At 28.5% G+C, this 15,138-nt stretch overlaps 1 protein-coding gene and 1 long non-coding RNA gene across 3 annotated transcripts; both read left to right on the top strand.

The window, feature by feature from the left end:
* Window positions 1-71: 71 nt before the first annotated feature.
* On the top strand, window positions 72-3,466 carry LOC105668574 (putative nuclease HARBI1). Its single transcript, XM_067348182.1, has 2 exons — window positions 72-920; window positions 1,699-3,466. Exons 1-2 carry the CDS (start codon window positions 529-531, stop codon window positions 2,468-2,470), a joined length of 1,164 nt encoding a protein of 387 aa, XP_067204283.1. The 5' UTR covers window positions 72-528; the 3' UTR covers window positions 2,471-3,466.
* A 2,090-nt stretch (window positions 3,467-5,556) lies between these two features.
* Window positions 5,557-7,108, top strand: LOC136997435 (uncharacterized). 2 transcript variants are annotated; one of them, XR_010888182.1, is made up of 4 exons: window positions 5,567-5,760; window positions 6,067-6,510; window positions 6,643-6,913; window positions 7,094-7,108. It is a non-coding gene; the product is annotated as an uncharacterized lncRNA (long non-coding RNA). The 2 variants fall into 2 exon arrangements; XR_010888181.1 differs by lacking the exon at window positions 7,094-7,108 and having other exon boundaries at window positions 5,557-5,760; window positions 6,643-7,039.
* The last annotated feature ends 8,030 nt before the right edge of the window (window positions 7,109-15,138 follow it).

Genomic DNA, 15,138 nt, shown 5'->3' with positions numbered 1-15,138 from the left:
GAGAACGCCGTCTCCCTTCCATTGGTCGACCGGGTCGAGCTCACACGGATAGGGTGACGTCATCGGTTCTCGGTTTTATTAGTGTGATGCCGCCGCTCGTTTTTGGCAGCATTGAGCGACCGTAGTCTGTAGGCGGTCGTATCTCAGCCGTGCGTTCGCATTCGGTAATCTTTAATAATTAATATCTCTTTAACCCTTGTGAAAATTGTAAAATGGTAGAGGACTTTTCGGTTCAGTTTTGTCTGCTCTACCGGCATACGGCCGCTGTGTCAAAATGTTTGGGACACCCTGTATATAGTATTAAATTTTAGACAATATTTATTTACATGTTTGCAAACATTTTTAATTTAGAAAAATAATCCTGAAAGTAAAAAGATAAATTTGTATATATTAAGAATTACAATAAAACTTCACCATTTTGATTATTGATTTCTGTTTAATAAGAATATGTGGGTGTAAGAATATAATTTGTAATTATTCATATTAATGTATAAAAATAATTTATTAATATATTTTTATAGATAAGAAATGGATATATTTTTATTCTGGAACATTTTTTTTAATAATAATGAAGAAAATAATAATGATTGGGAAATAGCACACAGAAGAGAACGACATCTTAAAATCAATAATTTCTTTGAAAATGTTGCTCTTGCTTATTCTTTAACAGGTAATCATAAAACTATACTTACGTATTATTTATTTTTTATTATATCATTTATAATAGTATTTTTACATTATTTTATTATAGATTTTAAGTCACATTTTCGTATTGATAGAAATACTTTTGAGTACTTCATACAAACTTTTGGAGCAGCTTTATTGGAAAATAATCCTATATTGAAAAAGTGTCCTAAATTATCACCATCAAAGCAACTTGCCATTGCCGTATGGTTTTTTGGCAATCAAGAAGTTTATAGGTTTGTAATAAAAACATTCGATTTTTCTGTTTTATTATATAACAACAAAAATATAATATATATAAATCCTTTTATTTATTTTTCTAGTTATTTTAATATTATCTTTAATATTAAGATTTATATGTTAAAAAAAATGTAAATATTACTAATTTAAAAAAAAACTATTTTCTATCTAAAATATCTAAATTTATTTTTGAGATCTTCAAACTTTGAATTATATAAAATTATATAAGAATAAATAAAAAAATTAAAACTTGAAAATTGTTCACTTAAAACTAGTTTAAACTTAAGTCTACGTTGAAAGTAATATATTGTTAAAATGGCAACATTTATCATAAATGACACAATTATTTAATTAATCACATATAGTTGAAATGACCATTATCTAAGCAACTTTTTTCTCTGGCAAAATTACTCTAAACACTTTTAAAATGAAAGCAGCTCTAAGCTAACGAATAAGTTCTAAGTATTTACGCATGAAAAAAGCGTAAATAAAAATAATAAAAAAAATAAATAGCAATATTTAGATATAATAACGTACACGCTGTGTACGCCGTCCCTGATGTATGTGTAATGTAGAGTACTCATTTATTAGTTTAAAATAGCTTTCATTTAAAAAGTAGTATTTGAATGCAATTTTGCCAGAGAAAAGTTACTTTTTTTTGGCACGGACAATCATACTGTGCATTTCTTTAGATATTATTATTGGAATTAATATTTTTTTAAATTTTAATTTATTTTGTTTTTGTTATTGCATTGAAAATGTTTTTTATTTCAGATCCATTGCAGATCGATTTGGAGTGTCTAAAGACACTGTATGGAGATGTGTTTTTAATGTAGCTTATATATTGCAACAACATGTGCAAAATTATATTAAATGGCCAGAAGCTTATGAGATATTAAATGTACAACAGAAGTTTGCTACTATTAGTAATTTCCCAGGTGTGGTGGGTGTCATAGATGGTTGCCATATTTCCATTAGTGTTCCTATTAAACATCCAAATAGTTACATAAATAGAAAAGGATTTCATTCAATACTATTGCAAAGTATTTGCAATCATAAAATGAAATTTATTGATGTTTTTACGGGAATGTGTGGTAGTGTTTATGATGCTCGAGTTTGGCGGTTAAGTGACATTAGAAATATTATACAGCATGATATACAGAGATATTTTTCACAACATGGTCACTTGTTAGCTGATTCTGCATATCCGTTATCATATAATATGCTCACTCCATATCGTGACAATGGTCACTTAAATGCTATACAACGTAATTATAATACTAAATTATCAAAAACTCGTGTTATCATTGAAAGAGCATTTGGAATATTAAAAGGACGATTCCGAAAATTGAAATATGTATATATGTATAACACAGAAATGATACCATTAGTCATACTCGCATGTTGCATTTTGCATAATATTTGTATTGATATTGAAGATGAACCATTGGACATATTGGAAGAGGAAAATGAAAATAATAATAATTATGCAGTTATGGAAGCTGAAGAAAAAAGAGAAATAATTGCACAATTATTATTGCAATAGTGACTTAGTCAGACTAAAAGTGTTACAGATACATTAACAATTTCTTATTTATAATTTTATTTGTAATGTTATAACTTTAGAATTTTGTATGAAAATAAATATAATCTACATAATATTATAAGTGCATAATTTTTATTAAATTAAATGTAAAGATACATATTTTTGTATAATTTATAAAATAAATAAAATAGCAACTAAAATTTTATATTGTGAATTAACACATCAGTCTTTGATTTTACATATATTGCGTAATAAACAATAACGTAACATAAATTGCATCAGTCTTCAATATTTAAGAAAAATAAACATTTTATTTTATAATTATATTTTTCACTTTTACGAACTAAAATTATAAATATTTATATTATTGGCACATACGTCTTATTAATATTAATAATATAATAAAATATTATTGTATTTGTTTACTGAAAAATTTATCATGAAGAATTAACTATAAAGCATTGTGAGTTCTTTCTCAATTCTTGTATTCCGTAGGTAAAAATCTATTATACTTATCAGTATACTTAAATCGAATTATAATACTTAAAAATATTATATACGTATCGGTAAATTTTTATATGTTCCAATAAATAAATACAATTATATTATAATATTGTAGTAACGTTAAAGAACATATCCAAAAAAAAAAAAAACATTTAAAATATGCATTAAATTCAGAAATAAATAAAAAGATTTCTTTCTTTAATAATTTTTCATTTTTATATTATTCTATTAAATTAGAATCTAAATGAAAATAAATATATAGAATTTAAATGCCACACAAAAATGTAATAAAATTAAGTAATTAAAACTATTTTAATAAAAATACTTAATAAAATATTTAAAAATTATACTCATAAAAAAAAGTAATCTTATGTAATAATATTAATCACAGAAACAAAATAATGACATATAACTGAGATATATCACAGAAATGTTATTTGAAACTAGATTGAATTTAATAATTTTTAAATAATATTTTAAATTTGTATAATAATACACTACATTAATTAGAAACTAAAAAATAATGAAACTAAAATGTCAACTAAAAAAATAAAAATAAAAAATAAAAACAAAAATTTCTTTTTCTAATACAGACGTTAAACTTCAATATTTTTTCATTGAACGTTATCCCCTTGCACGTATTTTTCAAATAATTTAAAAAATTTTTTTTGCATTTTAATGTTTTTCTTGTGATGAATTTCTTTTTGTTTGTATAGTGTTTTGACCCATTCTGGTTCATTACTTTTTCGTTTCCTGGTATTACATCTTACATCATAAGAAGTATTGGTTACTGCAGAGTCATTTTCATTGGTGAATTCTTCAATTTGCTTTGCACTTGATTGCCTTATTCTAAATTCATGTGTACTAGAGGCAATTGATGCAGGTGTTACTTCGGGTGTTACATTAATAAAATCATCAATTATATCAAAATATTTCCAAGATTCTCTATTTTCTCTACCAGTTTGATTTTTTGTTGAGATCTCGTATACTTTTATATTTTTGCTTCAAATTCTTCCATTTAACAAAACATTGATCTCCTGTTATGTTATAACCTTTTTCATTAAACTTATTTGCTATTCTTTTCCATATTCTTTTTTGCATACAATTTTTATTAGTTAATAATTCCATATGATTTCTGACTTCTTCTATTAAAAGTTTTGTAGTTTCATTAGTCCATTGATATCTGTAGTTTTCTATAAAAAAACAAATTTATAAAACTAATATAATAATATATAATATTATAGCATAATATATTAAAAAAAAAAATTTTTTACAAAAAATATATTATTTTATCCAAAAAATCTGCGTTTTAAAATAAATAATTATTTCAGTCAAGAAGTTATCTTAAAAAAAAAGTAATGTTTCTTTACTAGGAGTTTTATAGTAGAAAAAAATATTTTAAATAAATATAATTCTTATTTCATACAATATTTAAATATTTCATATAACATAAAAATGCTCAGTATTTTACAGGTATCATAAAAATCAAGATTTCAGAAAAAATATTTGTATATAATATTACAAACATTTTAATGTTTTATGTTATAATTCCTTATAAAATAATAGGAATATGTATAAAACAAATTTACATTGTAAAATAAAATTTATTTAGCATCTTGTTTAAGCTGATAATTTTTAATGTTGAACTTATAATTTTTGAGACTATGTTTTGCAAGTATTACATATCTATAGACAATAAACAACTTTGAAGGTAATTACATAATTATAGCATGTCTTGTGTAACTCACAGAAATTTTTGATTATTGCTATTTTACAAATTTACAAAATTGACAAAAAAAGCTTATAATATATTGTTTATATACTTTGATATATCTTGATATTGCTGATATTTACATTGCAGATAATGACTCAAAAGACATATCCAAAGTCAATAAATTTTAAGACATTTATGTGAAAATTAATAATAACGTATTATTCTATGTGTGTATATAATAATAATAACAAAACAAGAAACATAATAATAATAAAATAACAAAATTATTTGCAGTTTTATAATAAATATACATATCAAATTGATTTTGCTCAATATCATGTGAATTTTCAAGATCAGATGGATTTGTAGCATCGTGTTCATTACTTTGCGAATTCATTTTCTTTATCCTAACATACAAGTTAATATTTATGAAAAATATTAATTAAATTAAATATTAATTAAGTAAAATAAACAATTAAAGTGAGGTTATGATTTGTTTTTCCTTTTACAACTTATATTAACAAAATACAATCAGTTTTATTAATATATGTTTGATAAACATAGCAATATTAAATATTAGAGAAATAATAAATAGTAATACCTTTGTTTTATAAATGTTGGATTTCGTGGAATGTTATTTCATCACGCTGCGTTTTTCGTTGCCTTTATTTCCTTAACTAATTTCTAATCTAGTCCGATTAGTGCGGAGACAGTGATTCAGATTCCGGATTAGTCTAGGGAAATTTGGAAAGTGTCGATTGAGTACCACTGCTCGGTCCGATTAGAGATCCGATTATTTGTCGTAAGCACCCATATTATTATAATTCTTAGTCATAGACTTATATGAATAGACGGAGCATACCGCTAAAAGCATGTCCCTGAGCGAGTAATCGGACTGCGATAGAAATAGGGAGTGTACCAGCGCTCTCTCTCTCTTCGCGCATGCTTATAGTGTTAGCTTTTCCATCAAATACACAGCAACATATTTGCTCTTCATTCAATATGTTATAAAAATGCCTCGAAAATGTGCAGTGTGCAGTTGTGAACAAAATAAAGGAATACTTTTTCATAAGTAAGTATTTATTCTAACCAACGCATATTTATATTTATTCACATTTACTACTCTCATATATCAGTTTTGGCATCCTAACCTTTATTTTACAATTGTATAAAAGTACTTTTAAATATATTTTTAAACAAATTTTATGTAAAACATTGCTATGTAAAATTATAAAATTACAGAAAAAGTAATGAATCCTTTAATGTAAATACAAGAAAGAAATTTTAAATTTGTTACTTACATTTAATGTGATATATTTGTTAATATTACTTGGACATTAATAGAATTTTTATAATTATTTCTTTTCTTCTATTACAGATTACCTACTAAAGAAGAAATTAAAAAAAAATGGATAGATTTTATAAAATTTAAACATGGGACAGCGTGGCGAGAAATTAAAAATATATTTATTTGTGAGTTACATTTTGATGCTGCGTCATATAAACCTTCAATAATATCTAATCCAGACAGGAAATATTTGAAATCAGATGCTGTACCAATATTAGCTATAGATTCTGATACGAATTTTGATATTGATCACTATAATAAAGAAATAAGTACAACAGAGATATATACTACTAAAAATCAATTTTATACAATGAATGAAACTTTACTTAAAAAAAATAATACACATAAAGAAATAAATACACAAACATATACTGATCAAGAACAACTCTGTACAAGTAAAAGTTTATTGGAAATTGAAAATCAAAATATAAAACAAACTGATAATTTTCAAGAAAACCCTTTAAAAAAGGAAAGGTAATATTATTATACTTATTATTAATGATAGTTTTATTTTTTATTCTATTTTTTCTAGTTCTATTTTTTATTCTTTGCTACTTTATAATTAATAGAAATAATAAAATTATTAATAATAAAATAAATTTATAGAAAAAAGCAACACAACATTCCCATTAGACGTCCTCGAATAGGAAAGCCACGTTATCTTGGGGATATTAAATCATGGAATCTAGAAAATCCTGAACGATTAAAACAATATTTGGAATTGACAACAAAACATATTACACAATTAAAACAACGGAATGGTACATTGGAAAAAAAATGTCAAAGATATAAGAAAAAAATAACAAATTTAAAAAACCTATTGCTTCATTTGAAAGAACAAAATTTAATATCAAATGATATAGAATGAAAACTCAGTGTATGTATATAAACAAAATTTCTTTATAAAGTAACGAATCTATATATTACACATGTACATTATGTATTAATTTTTGTAAATAAAAATTATAATAAATTACAATATATTATACTTCTAAAAAAATAATATTCTTAACATAAATGTCCTTAATAAATTTTGCACTTTCCGTATGTTTCTTAGGGATCAATGAGTGCTCCAGTCATAAGATTAATTAACAGAGCTTTAACATCGTCAAAACAGAAATATTCAGAAGATCTTCAATCGTTTGCAGTAACTCTGCATTTTTATTCTGCAAAAGCATACGAATATATAAGAACTAATTTTATGAATAGTCTTCCTCACCCAAAAACACTTTCAAGATGGTATAAAAATATTAATTGTGATCCTGGAATCAATGAACAAGCTATTGAATCGATAAAGGTAAAGTGTAAGAAAAGAAGAGAAAATGATAAACCATTATATTTTAGTATGACTATGGATGAAATGTCTATAAAAGAAAAAATTGAATATTATGGTCGAGAATGCTGTGGGTATGTTGACATTGGTATTAATAATGATATTAATATTGAGAATAATAATAACATACCTACAGCACGTTATGCGTTGGTTATAATGTTAGTATAAATGATGACTGGAAGCTTCCTATAGCATATTATTTAATCAATAGTTTATGCAGCGATGAACGCGTAGCAATTATTAATCAATGTTTAGAACAATTACATGCAATCGATGCAAATATTGTTTCAATAACAGCTGATAGTGCTGCATGTAATTTATCAACATTTAAAAAACTTGGTGCTTCTCTCGATATTGACAATCTTAAACCATTTTTTAGTCATCCGCCAATAAGAAAAAATGTTTATATACTTTTAGACGCTTGTCATATGCTCAAGTTAATTAGAAATTGTTTGGCTTCTAAAGGTACACTTATTGATGGTGACAATAACATTATTAATTGGTTATATATTATTAAACTTGTTCAGCTACAAGAAAAAAAGGGTTTGCATTTAGGCACCAAAATACGAAAACGTCATATAATGTGGCAACAAGAAAAAATGAAAGTTGCACTTGCTGCCCAAACATTAAGTCTAAGTGTAGGTAATGCATTAATATTTTGCAGAGAAACGTTAAAATATCCAGAGTTTTTAGAATCCGCTGCAACATCCCGTTTCTGTATCTATATAAATAATATTTTTGACTTATTAAACAGCAGAAATTTATTTTGTAAAACTTCTACAAAACAATGTATCACTCGAGAAAATCTTGATAACATCAAAATACAAGTTAACGATTTTATTACATATTTGTCTTCATTACGCGATCAACATTAAACTCATCTCGAAAAACAGGTTTCTTAGGAATGATAATTTGCTTAAAAAGTATGATTGGTATCGCCGAAATGTTATTTGAAGATAATTGTGTAACGGTGCGGCTCCCCGTATGGGAGCGGTTAGCACGGTTAAGCTCGCCGGTGCCAGGATTCGGAATGCGGAACGGGTGAGACTCCAAATAAGTAGGCGCGGTTAGTCGTAAACTATGATATATATTTTAGCTTTCTTATGTACAATATATACAGGGTGTTCTGCCGTCGGACTTGGTTCGGCCAAGCTAGGCGAAAGAATATCGGTAGGCGCAAGATGCAAAGTAATGAATACAAAGAATAGTGGTAACCGCATGATACCGTAACGAAAGTAAGGAATAGCGGTAGGCGCAAGATGCAAAGTAATGAATACAAAGAATAGTGGTAACCGCAAGATACCGTAACGAAAGTAAGGAATAGCGGTAGGCGCAAGATGCAAAGCAACGATTACAAAGAATAGCGGTAAACGCAAGGTACCGTACAGAATAGCGGTAAGCGTAAGATGCAAAGTAATGAATACAAAGAATAGTGGTAACCGCAAGATACCGTAACGAAAGTAAGGAATAGCGGTAGGCGCAAGATGCAAAGCAACGAATACAAAGAAAAGCGGTATGCCGGGTATAGCGGTAAGCGCACGCGGTCGGAGGCCGGGAGCACCCGGCTGAGTCAGGGAGCGCCCTGGCTCGGGTACGGAAATCGGTCGGGAACCGGGAGCACCCGGTAGAGTCAGGGAGCGCCCTGGCTCGTATACGGAGATCGGTCGGGAACCGGGAGCACCCGGTAGAGTCAGGGAGCGCCCTGGCTCGTATACGGAGATCGGTCGGGAACCGGGAGCACCCGGTAGAGTCAGGGAGCGCCCTGGCTCGTATAGGATTGGCTTCGAGGTGTCACGCTCGAAGCCGGACGGGACTGTCCCGGTCTCGGCCGAGACCGGCCTTTTATACCCGTCACGGTGATCCCCACCCGTGACGGGCTCCCACCTAGCCGCCGTTCGGACCGGGTTCGGTCTCCGAACTGGCGGTTCGTAGGGATGACGCCTTAAGGCGTCGTCACAATTGTTTCAAATTTTTGATGACATATAAATTGTCACAAGATCACCTCGAAACATTTTTTAGTGCAATCCGTAGTCGAGGAGGTTTTAATAACAATCCTACTGCATGGGAGTTCAAAACAGCTTTGAAACGATTGATGGCAAAAGCAGACATATGCATTTTGCATAATGCAAATTGCCATATATTAGATGACACTAAACTAGTCATGAGTGATAAAGTATTAGAAGGACAATCAGAAGAAATTCTTGATGAAACCAATTTATTTCTTCAGGAACATAACTATTGTATTAATTTTGAAATTAATTTGAGTGAATATGCTTACGAAGTAATTATGTATATTGCAGGCTTTGTATCAAAAAGTATAGCTAAACATTTGCAATGTGAACATTGTAAAAAATATTTAACAGACACAAAGATATTATCTAAATTACAAATTTTAAAATGTAGAGGAGCTCTTACTAATGCTTCACCTGATGTAATAGAAATATGCATCACGACAGAAAAAATTTTAAAAACTAATACAAACAAATTAACAAAAAAAATGCAATTTCTATATTAAGCTTAAAAGTATTAAAAAATATAAAATCCAGTATTTTTAGTTCTAAAGATTATTTAAATCATATTTTAGAGCAAACTTATTTGGAAAATCATCGGCACCAATTAGTAAAACTAATTATAAAAAAATATTTAATAGTAAGATTAAATCATATTGCAAAAACTAAGAATGATGCAACAAAACGAATAAGGTCAATGCATTCAAGACTGATTATTTTTAAGAATCAATAAATAAATTAATATTATACACACATATTCAAGCAAGCTAATATATATAATTTATATTTTACAATTACGTTTCTTTCAATTTAGTACAATAATAGTTTTTTTTTATTATTGAAGCAAGTATATTCTATAAATGAATGCGTGCATTGTTTACTTTTTGGTGCAATATTATTTTATTTATTTATTCATAAACAGATTATTTTATAAATGAATGGCGTATTCTCTAACTTTGGTGCAAAAATTTAAGTTAAAGTTTCTTTTATTTTATGTAAGCAGATTATTTTATAAATGAATGCGTGTATTCTTTAACTTTGATGCAAAAGTAGTTTTGTTCTTTTATTATATGTAAGCAGATTATATATTTTATAATCTTTAATTTTGGTGAAAAAAAATAGTTTTTGTTTTTTTATTATATGTATGTATAAGTAAGTATCAGACTGGATTTTGTGAATAAATTTGTGTATTTTTCAATTTCGGTACAATTATATTTTCTCTTTATTACATACAATATAATTTTTTTTACATGTAAGAAAATTATATATTTCAAATAAATGCTTTTGTATTTTAATTTTGTTGCAAAAAATAATTTTTTGTTTTATTATATATAATTATTTTATGTTTAAAAATTTTAATTGTAAATTAAATAATTATTTAATTTACAATTAAATTATAATTAATATATTAATTATATAATAGATTTTTATTTGTAAATTTATTATTTATTTAATTTGTAATTTTATAATTAATTATAACTAATTACTATTTTTATAACTAATGCAGTTTTATTAAAATAAAATTTTTAATTATAAATTATATTTCTATACATTGAATAAAAATATAAAATGATATAAAAACAAAGAATATTTTTTAGATAAATTTTATGTAAATGTAATTTATTGTTAAACAAAATGCAAATGTATATGTGTGTATATGTATTTGCACATTTGCATTTTGTTTCATAATAAATTATGTTTACTTGAGTTCTTTATTTCCCTACATTTTTCGGAACAGCGCATGCGCGAAGAAGAGAGAGAACGCTGGTACACTCCCTATTTCTATCGCAGTTCGATTACTCGCTCAGGGACACGTTTTTCTTAGGAGGAGATAGGCAATGCTCCGTCTATTCATATAAGTCTATGGCGCGCACGAAACATTTCCCGTCGCAGAACTCTTGCCCTGATTGCCATTCTGAGTATTATTATTGGAACGACTTATCTAGTTAATCTGCTGCTTTAATCTGCTCAGCGCCTCGTCCCGCTGCTTCAATTCTGCTTGAATTTGCTCCCGCTCCGTTTGAATTTGCTCCCGCTCCTGTCTTTACTCCTCCCAAAGCTGTCCGAGCTCCTGCAGAATTGCACGCAGCGTCTCCGACTCAGCCGACGTTGATGGAGTCTGGGAACGTGTTTTTCTCGGCGAGTAAACCGTTGACATGATGAAACCACTGCTCCGCACTGCACTGCACCACTGAATAATCGCTTCGATCCCGGACGAGTCCCCAAAATGTTGCGCCCGCGGAACGAAGTATCGCACACGTCAACAGAACTCGCGGAAATCAAAGAACACTTTATTTATGTAAAAGAACACACTTTAATAAGAAAATTGATAGTTTTCCACCAAGAGACACAAGCGATACAAAATCACACAGTGTTCGACATGTTTTCCTACAACGACACAGCCCGACACAAATATACACAGCTAAAGAGATGAGTCGAGGTGATTTGTGTTTAATTCATGGCTGCCAATTATTTGACAAACTTAGGGAAATATTATTTTATGTACTATTAGGGTGCATTCGTTTATGCAGTTACTGCCGCAGATGTCGTTCGTTTACTCCGCCTGCGAAAATAACTGCAGCGCAGTTTGTCGTTCGTTTACGCAGGGATGTATCTCATCTGCGCAGGTACTTCGGAGGTCCTGCTCTGGATGCTCTGCTTGCAGTACTGCGTAAACGAATACACCCATTGCGAATCTAGCTTAATTATCTGCATCCACATTGATTAATTAAAATGTGAAAATAGATTTTATTAAAATAAAAAATCAAAAAGGGGTAGAACAACTCCTCGAAATCGATCCCGCAAAAGTAAAAGTAATCCAAGATAAGTATTATATAATGGAAAAATTTTTTAAAGTTTACGATATTCGTATTTACAATCAAATTAACCTAAAAATGCACACGTATTAAATGTAGATTGAAAATCTAAACACATTATAAAATTTTAAACTGTCTGAATTTTCTATAAACAAATTTTGTAATGTTTTGGGATTTGTTTTTGTAAATTTATCTCAGGTACAGGTTCTGCTGCAATAGTTCCTAACCATGTAATGATTTCGTCTACAGCTGATATAGAAAAAGGATCAGAGAACTCTCAATTTAAGAATGTTTTGATCCCGTCTTCATTATTTTCGCAAAATTTTGTATAGACACAACGTAATGCAACTTCGCCAATGCTTTTAAATCCATTCACGCAGCCATTCACGCAGGTGTGCGTTCGGTAAATTAGATAACGTGACTAGCAGATGATAAACGCAGTGGATGCGCTAACCGCTGCATAAACGAATGCACCCTTATATTTTATTTACTATATTATTTTATGAAAATTGTGAAGTTCAAAATTTATATTTGTAAATTATACTTACTATGTAATTAAAGCAGATGTACATATACATATAAGTAAAATTTCAAGAAAAAATTCACTATAGAACGCCAACTATGGCTGTACTAAGAACATAGACTTATATGAATAGACGGAGCATTGCCTATCTCCTCCTAAGAAAAACGTGTCCCTGAGCGAGTAATCGGACTGCGATAGAAATAGGGAGTGTACCAGCGTTCTCTCTCTTCTTCGCGCATGCGCTGTTCCGAAAAATGTAGGGAAATAAAGAACTCAAGTAAACATAATTTATTATGAAACAAAATGCAAATGTGCAAATACATATACACACATATACATTTGCATTTTGTTTAACAATAAATTACATTTACATAAAATTTATCTAAAAAATATTCTTTGTTTTTATATCATTTTATATTTTTATTCAATGTATAGAAATATAATTTATAATTAAAAATTTTATTTTAATAAAACTGCATTAGTTATAAAAATAGTAATTAGTTATAATTAATTATAAAATTACAAATTAAATAAATAATAAATTTACAAATAAAAATCTATTATATAATTAATATATTAATTATAATTTAATTGTAAATTAAATAATTATTTAATTTACAATTAAAATTTTTAAACATAAAATAATTATATATAATAAAACAAAAAATTATTTTTTGCAACAAAATTAAAATACAAAAGCATTTATTTGAAATATATAATTTTCTTACATGTAAAAAAAATTATATTGTATGTAATAAAGAGAAAATATAATTGTACCGAAATTAAAAAATACACAAATTTATTCACAAAATCCAGTCTGATACTTACTTATACATACATATAATAAAAAAACAAAAACTATTTTTTTTCACCAAAATTAAAGATTATAAAATATATAATCTGCTTACATATAATAAAAGAACAAAACTACTTTTGCATCAAAGTTAAAGAATACACGCATTCATTTATAAAATAATCTGCTTACATAAAATAAAAGAAACTTTAACTTAAATTTTTGCACCAAAGTTAGAGAATACGCCATTCATTTATAAAATAATCTGTTTATGAATAAATAAATAAAATAATATTGCACCAAAAAGTAAACAATGCACGCATTCATTTATAGAATATACTTGCTTCAATAATAAAAAAAAACTATTATTGTACTAAATTGAAAGAAACGTAATTGTAAAATATAAATTATATATATTAGCTTGCTTGAATATGTGTGTATAATATTAATTTATTTATTGATTCTTAAAAATAATCAGTCTTGAATGCATTGACCTTATTCGTTTTGTTGCATCATTCTTAGTTTTTGCAATATGATTTAATCTTACTATTAAATATTTTTTTATAATTAGTTTTACTAATTGGTGCCGATGATTTTCCAAATAAGTTTGCTCTAAAATATGATTTAAATAATCTTTAGAACTAAAAATACTGGATTTTATATTTTTTAATACTTTTAAGCTTAATATAGAAATTGCATTTTTTTTGTTAATTTGTTTGTATTAGTTTTTAAAATTTTTTCTGTCGTGATGCATATTTCTATTACATCAGGTGAAGCATTAGTAAGAGCTCCTCTACATTTTAAAATTTGTAATTTAGATAATATCTTTGTGTCTGTTAAATATTTTTTACAATGTTCACATTGCAAATGTTTAGCTATACTTTTTGATACAAAGCCTGCAATATACATAATTACTTCGTAAGCATATTCACTCAAATTAATTTCAAAATTAATACAATAGTTATGTTCCTGAAGAAATAAATTGGTTTCATCAAGAATTTCTTCTGATTGTCCTTCTAATACTTTATCACTCATGACTAGTTTAGTGTCATCTAATATATGGCAATTTGCATTATGCAAAATGCATATGTCTGCTTTTGCCATCAATCGTTTCAAAGCTGTTTTGAACTCCCATGCAGTAGGATTGTTATTAAAACCTCCTCGACTACGGATTGCACTAAAAAATGTTTCGAGGTGATCTTGTGACAATTTATATGTCATCAAAAATTTGAAACAATTGTGACGACGCCTTAAGGCGTCATCCCTACGAACCGCCAGTTCGGAGACCGAACCCGGTCCGAACGGCGGCTAGGTGGGAGCCCGTCACGGGTGGGGATCACCGTGACGGGTATAAAAGGCCGGTCTCGGCCGAGACCGGGACAGTCCCGTCCGGCTTCGAGCGTGACACCTCGAAGCCAATCCTATACGAGCCAGGGCGCTCCCTGACTCTACCGGGTGCTCCCGGTTCCCGACCGATCTCCGTATACGAGCCAGGGCGCTCCCTGACTCTACCGGGTGCTCCCGGTTCCCGACCGATCTCCGTATACGAGCCAGGGCGCTCCCTGACTCTACCGGGTGCTCCCGGTTCCCGACCGATTTCCGTACCCGAGCCAGGGCGCTCCCTGACT

The sequence above is a fragment of the Linepithema humile genome, chromosome 1, assembly GCF_040581485.1.
Source record: "Linepithema humile isolate Giens D197 chromosome 1, Lhum_UNIL_v1.0, whole genome shotgun sequence".
Lineage (NCBI taxonomy): Eukaryota > Metazoa > Arthropoda > Insecta > Hymenoptera > Formicidae > Linepithema > Linepithema humile.
Note: the sequence above shows the minus strand (reverse complement) of the source record. Positions and strands in the feature narration are given on the sequence as shown.

What these genes read in the sequence shown, in the direction of transcription:
- LOC105668574 (XM_067348182.1), top strand. Translation starts at nt 529, where the DNA reads ATGGATATATTTTTATTCTGGAACATTTTTTTTAATAATAATGAAGAA. An exon ending in GGCAATCAAGAAGTTTATAG is followed by an intron (nt 921 to 1,698) that starts GTTTGTAATAAA and finishes TTTTTATTTCAG; the next exon opens with ATCCATTGCAGATCGATTTG.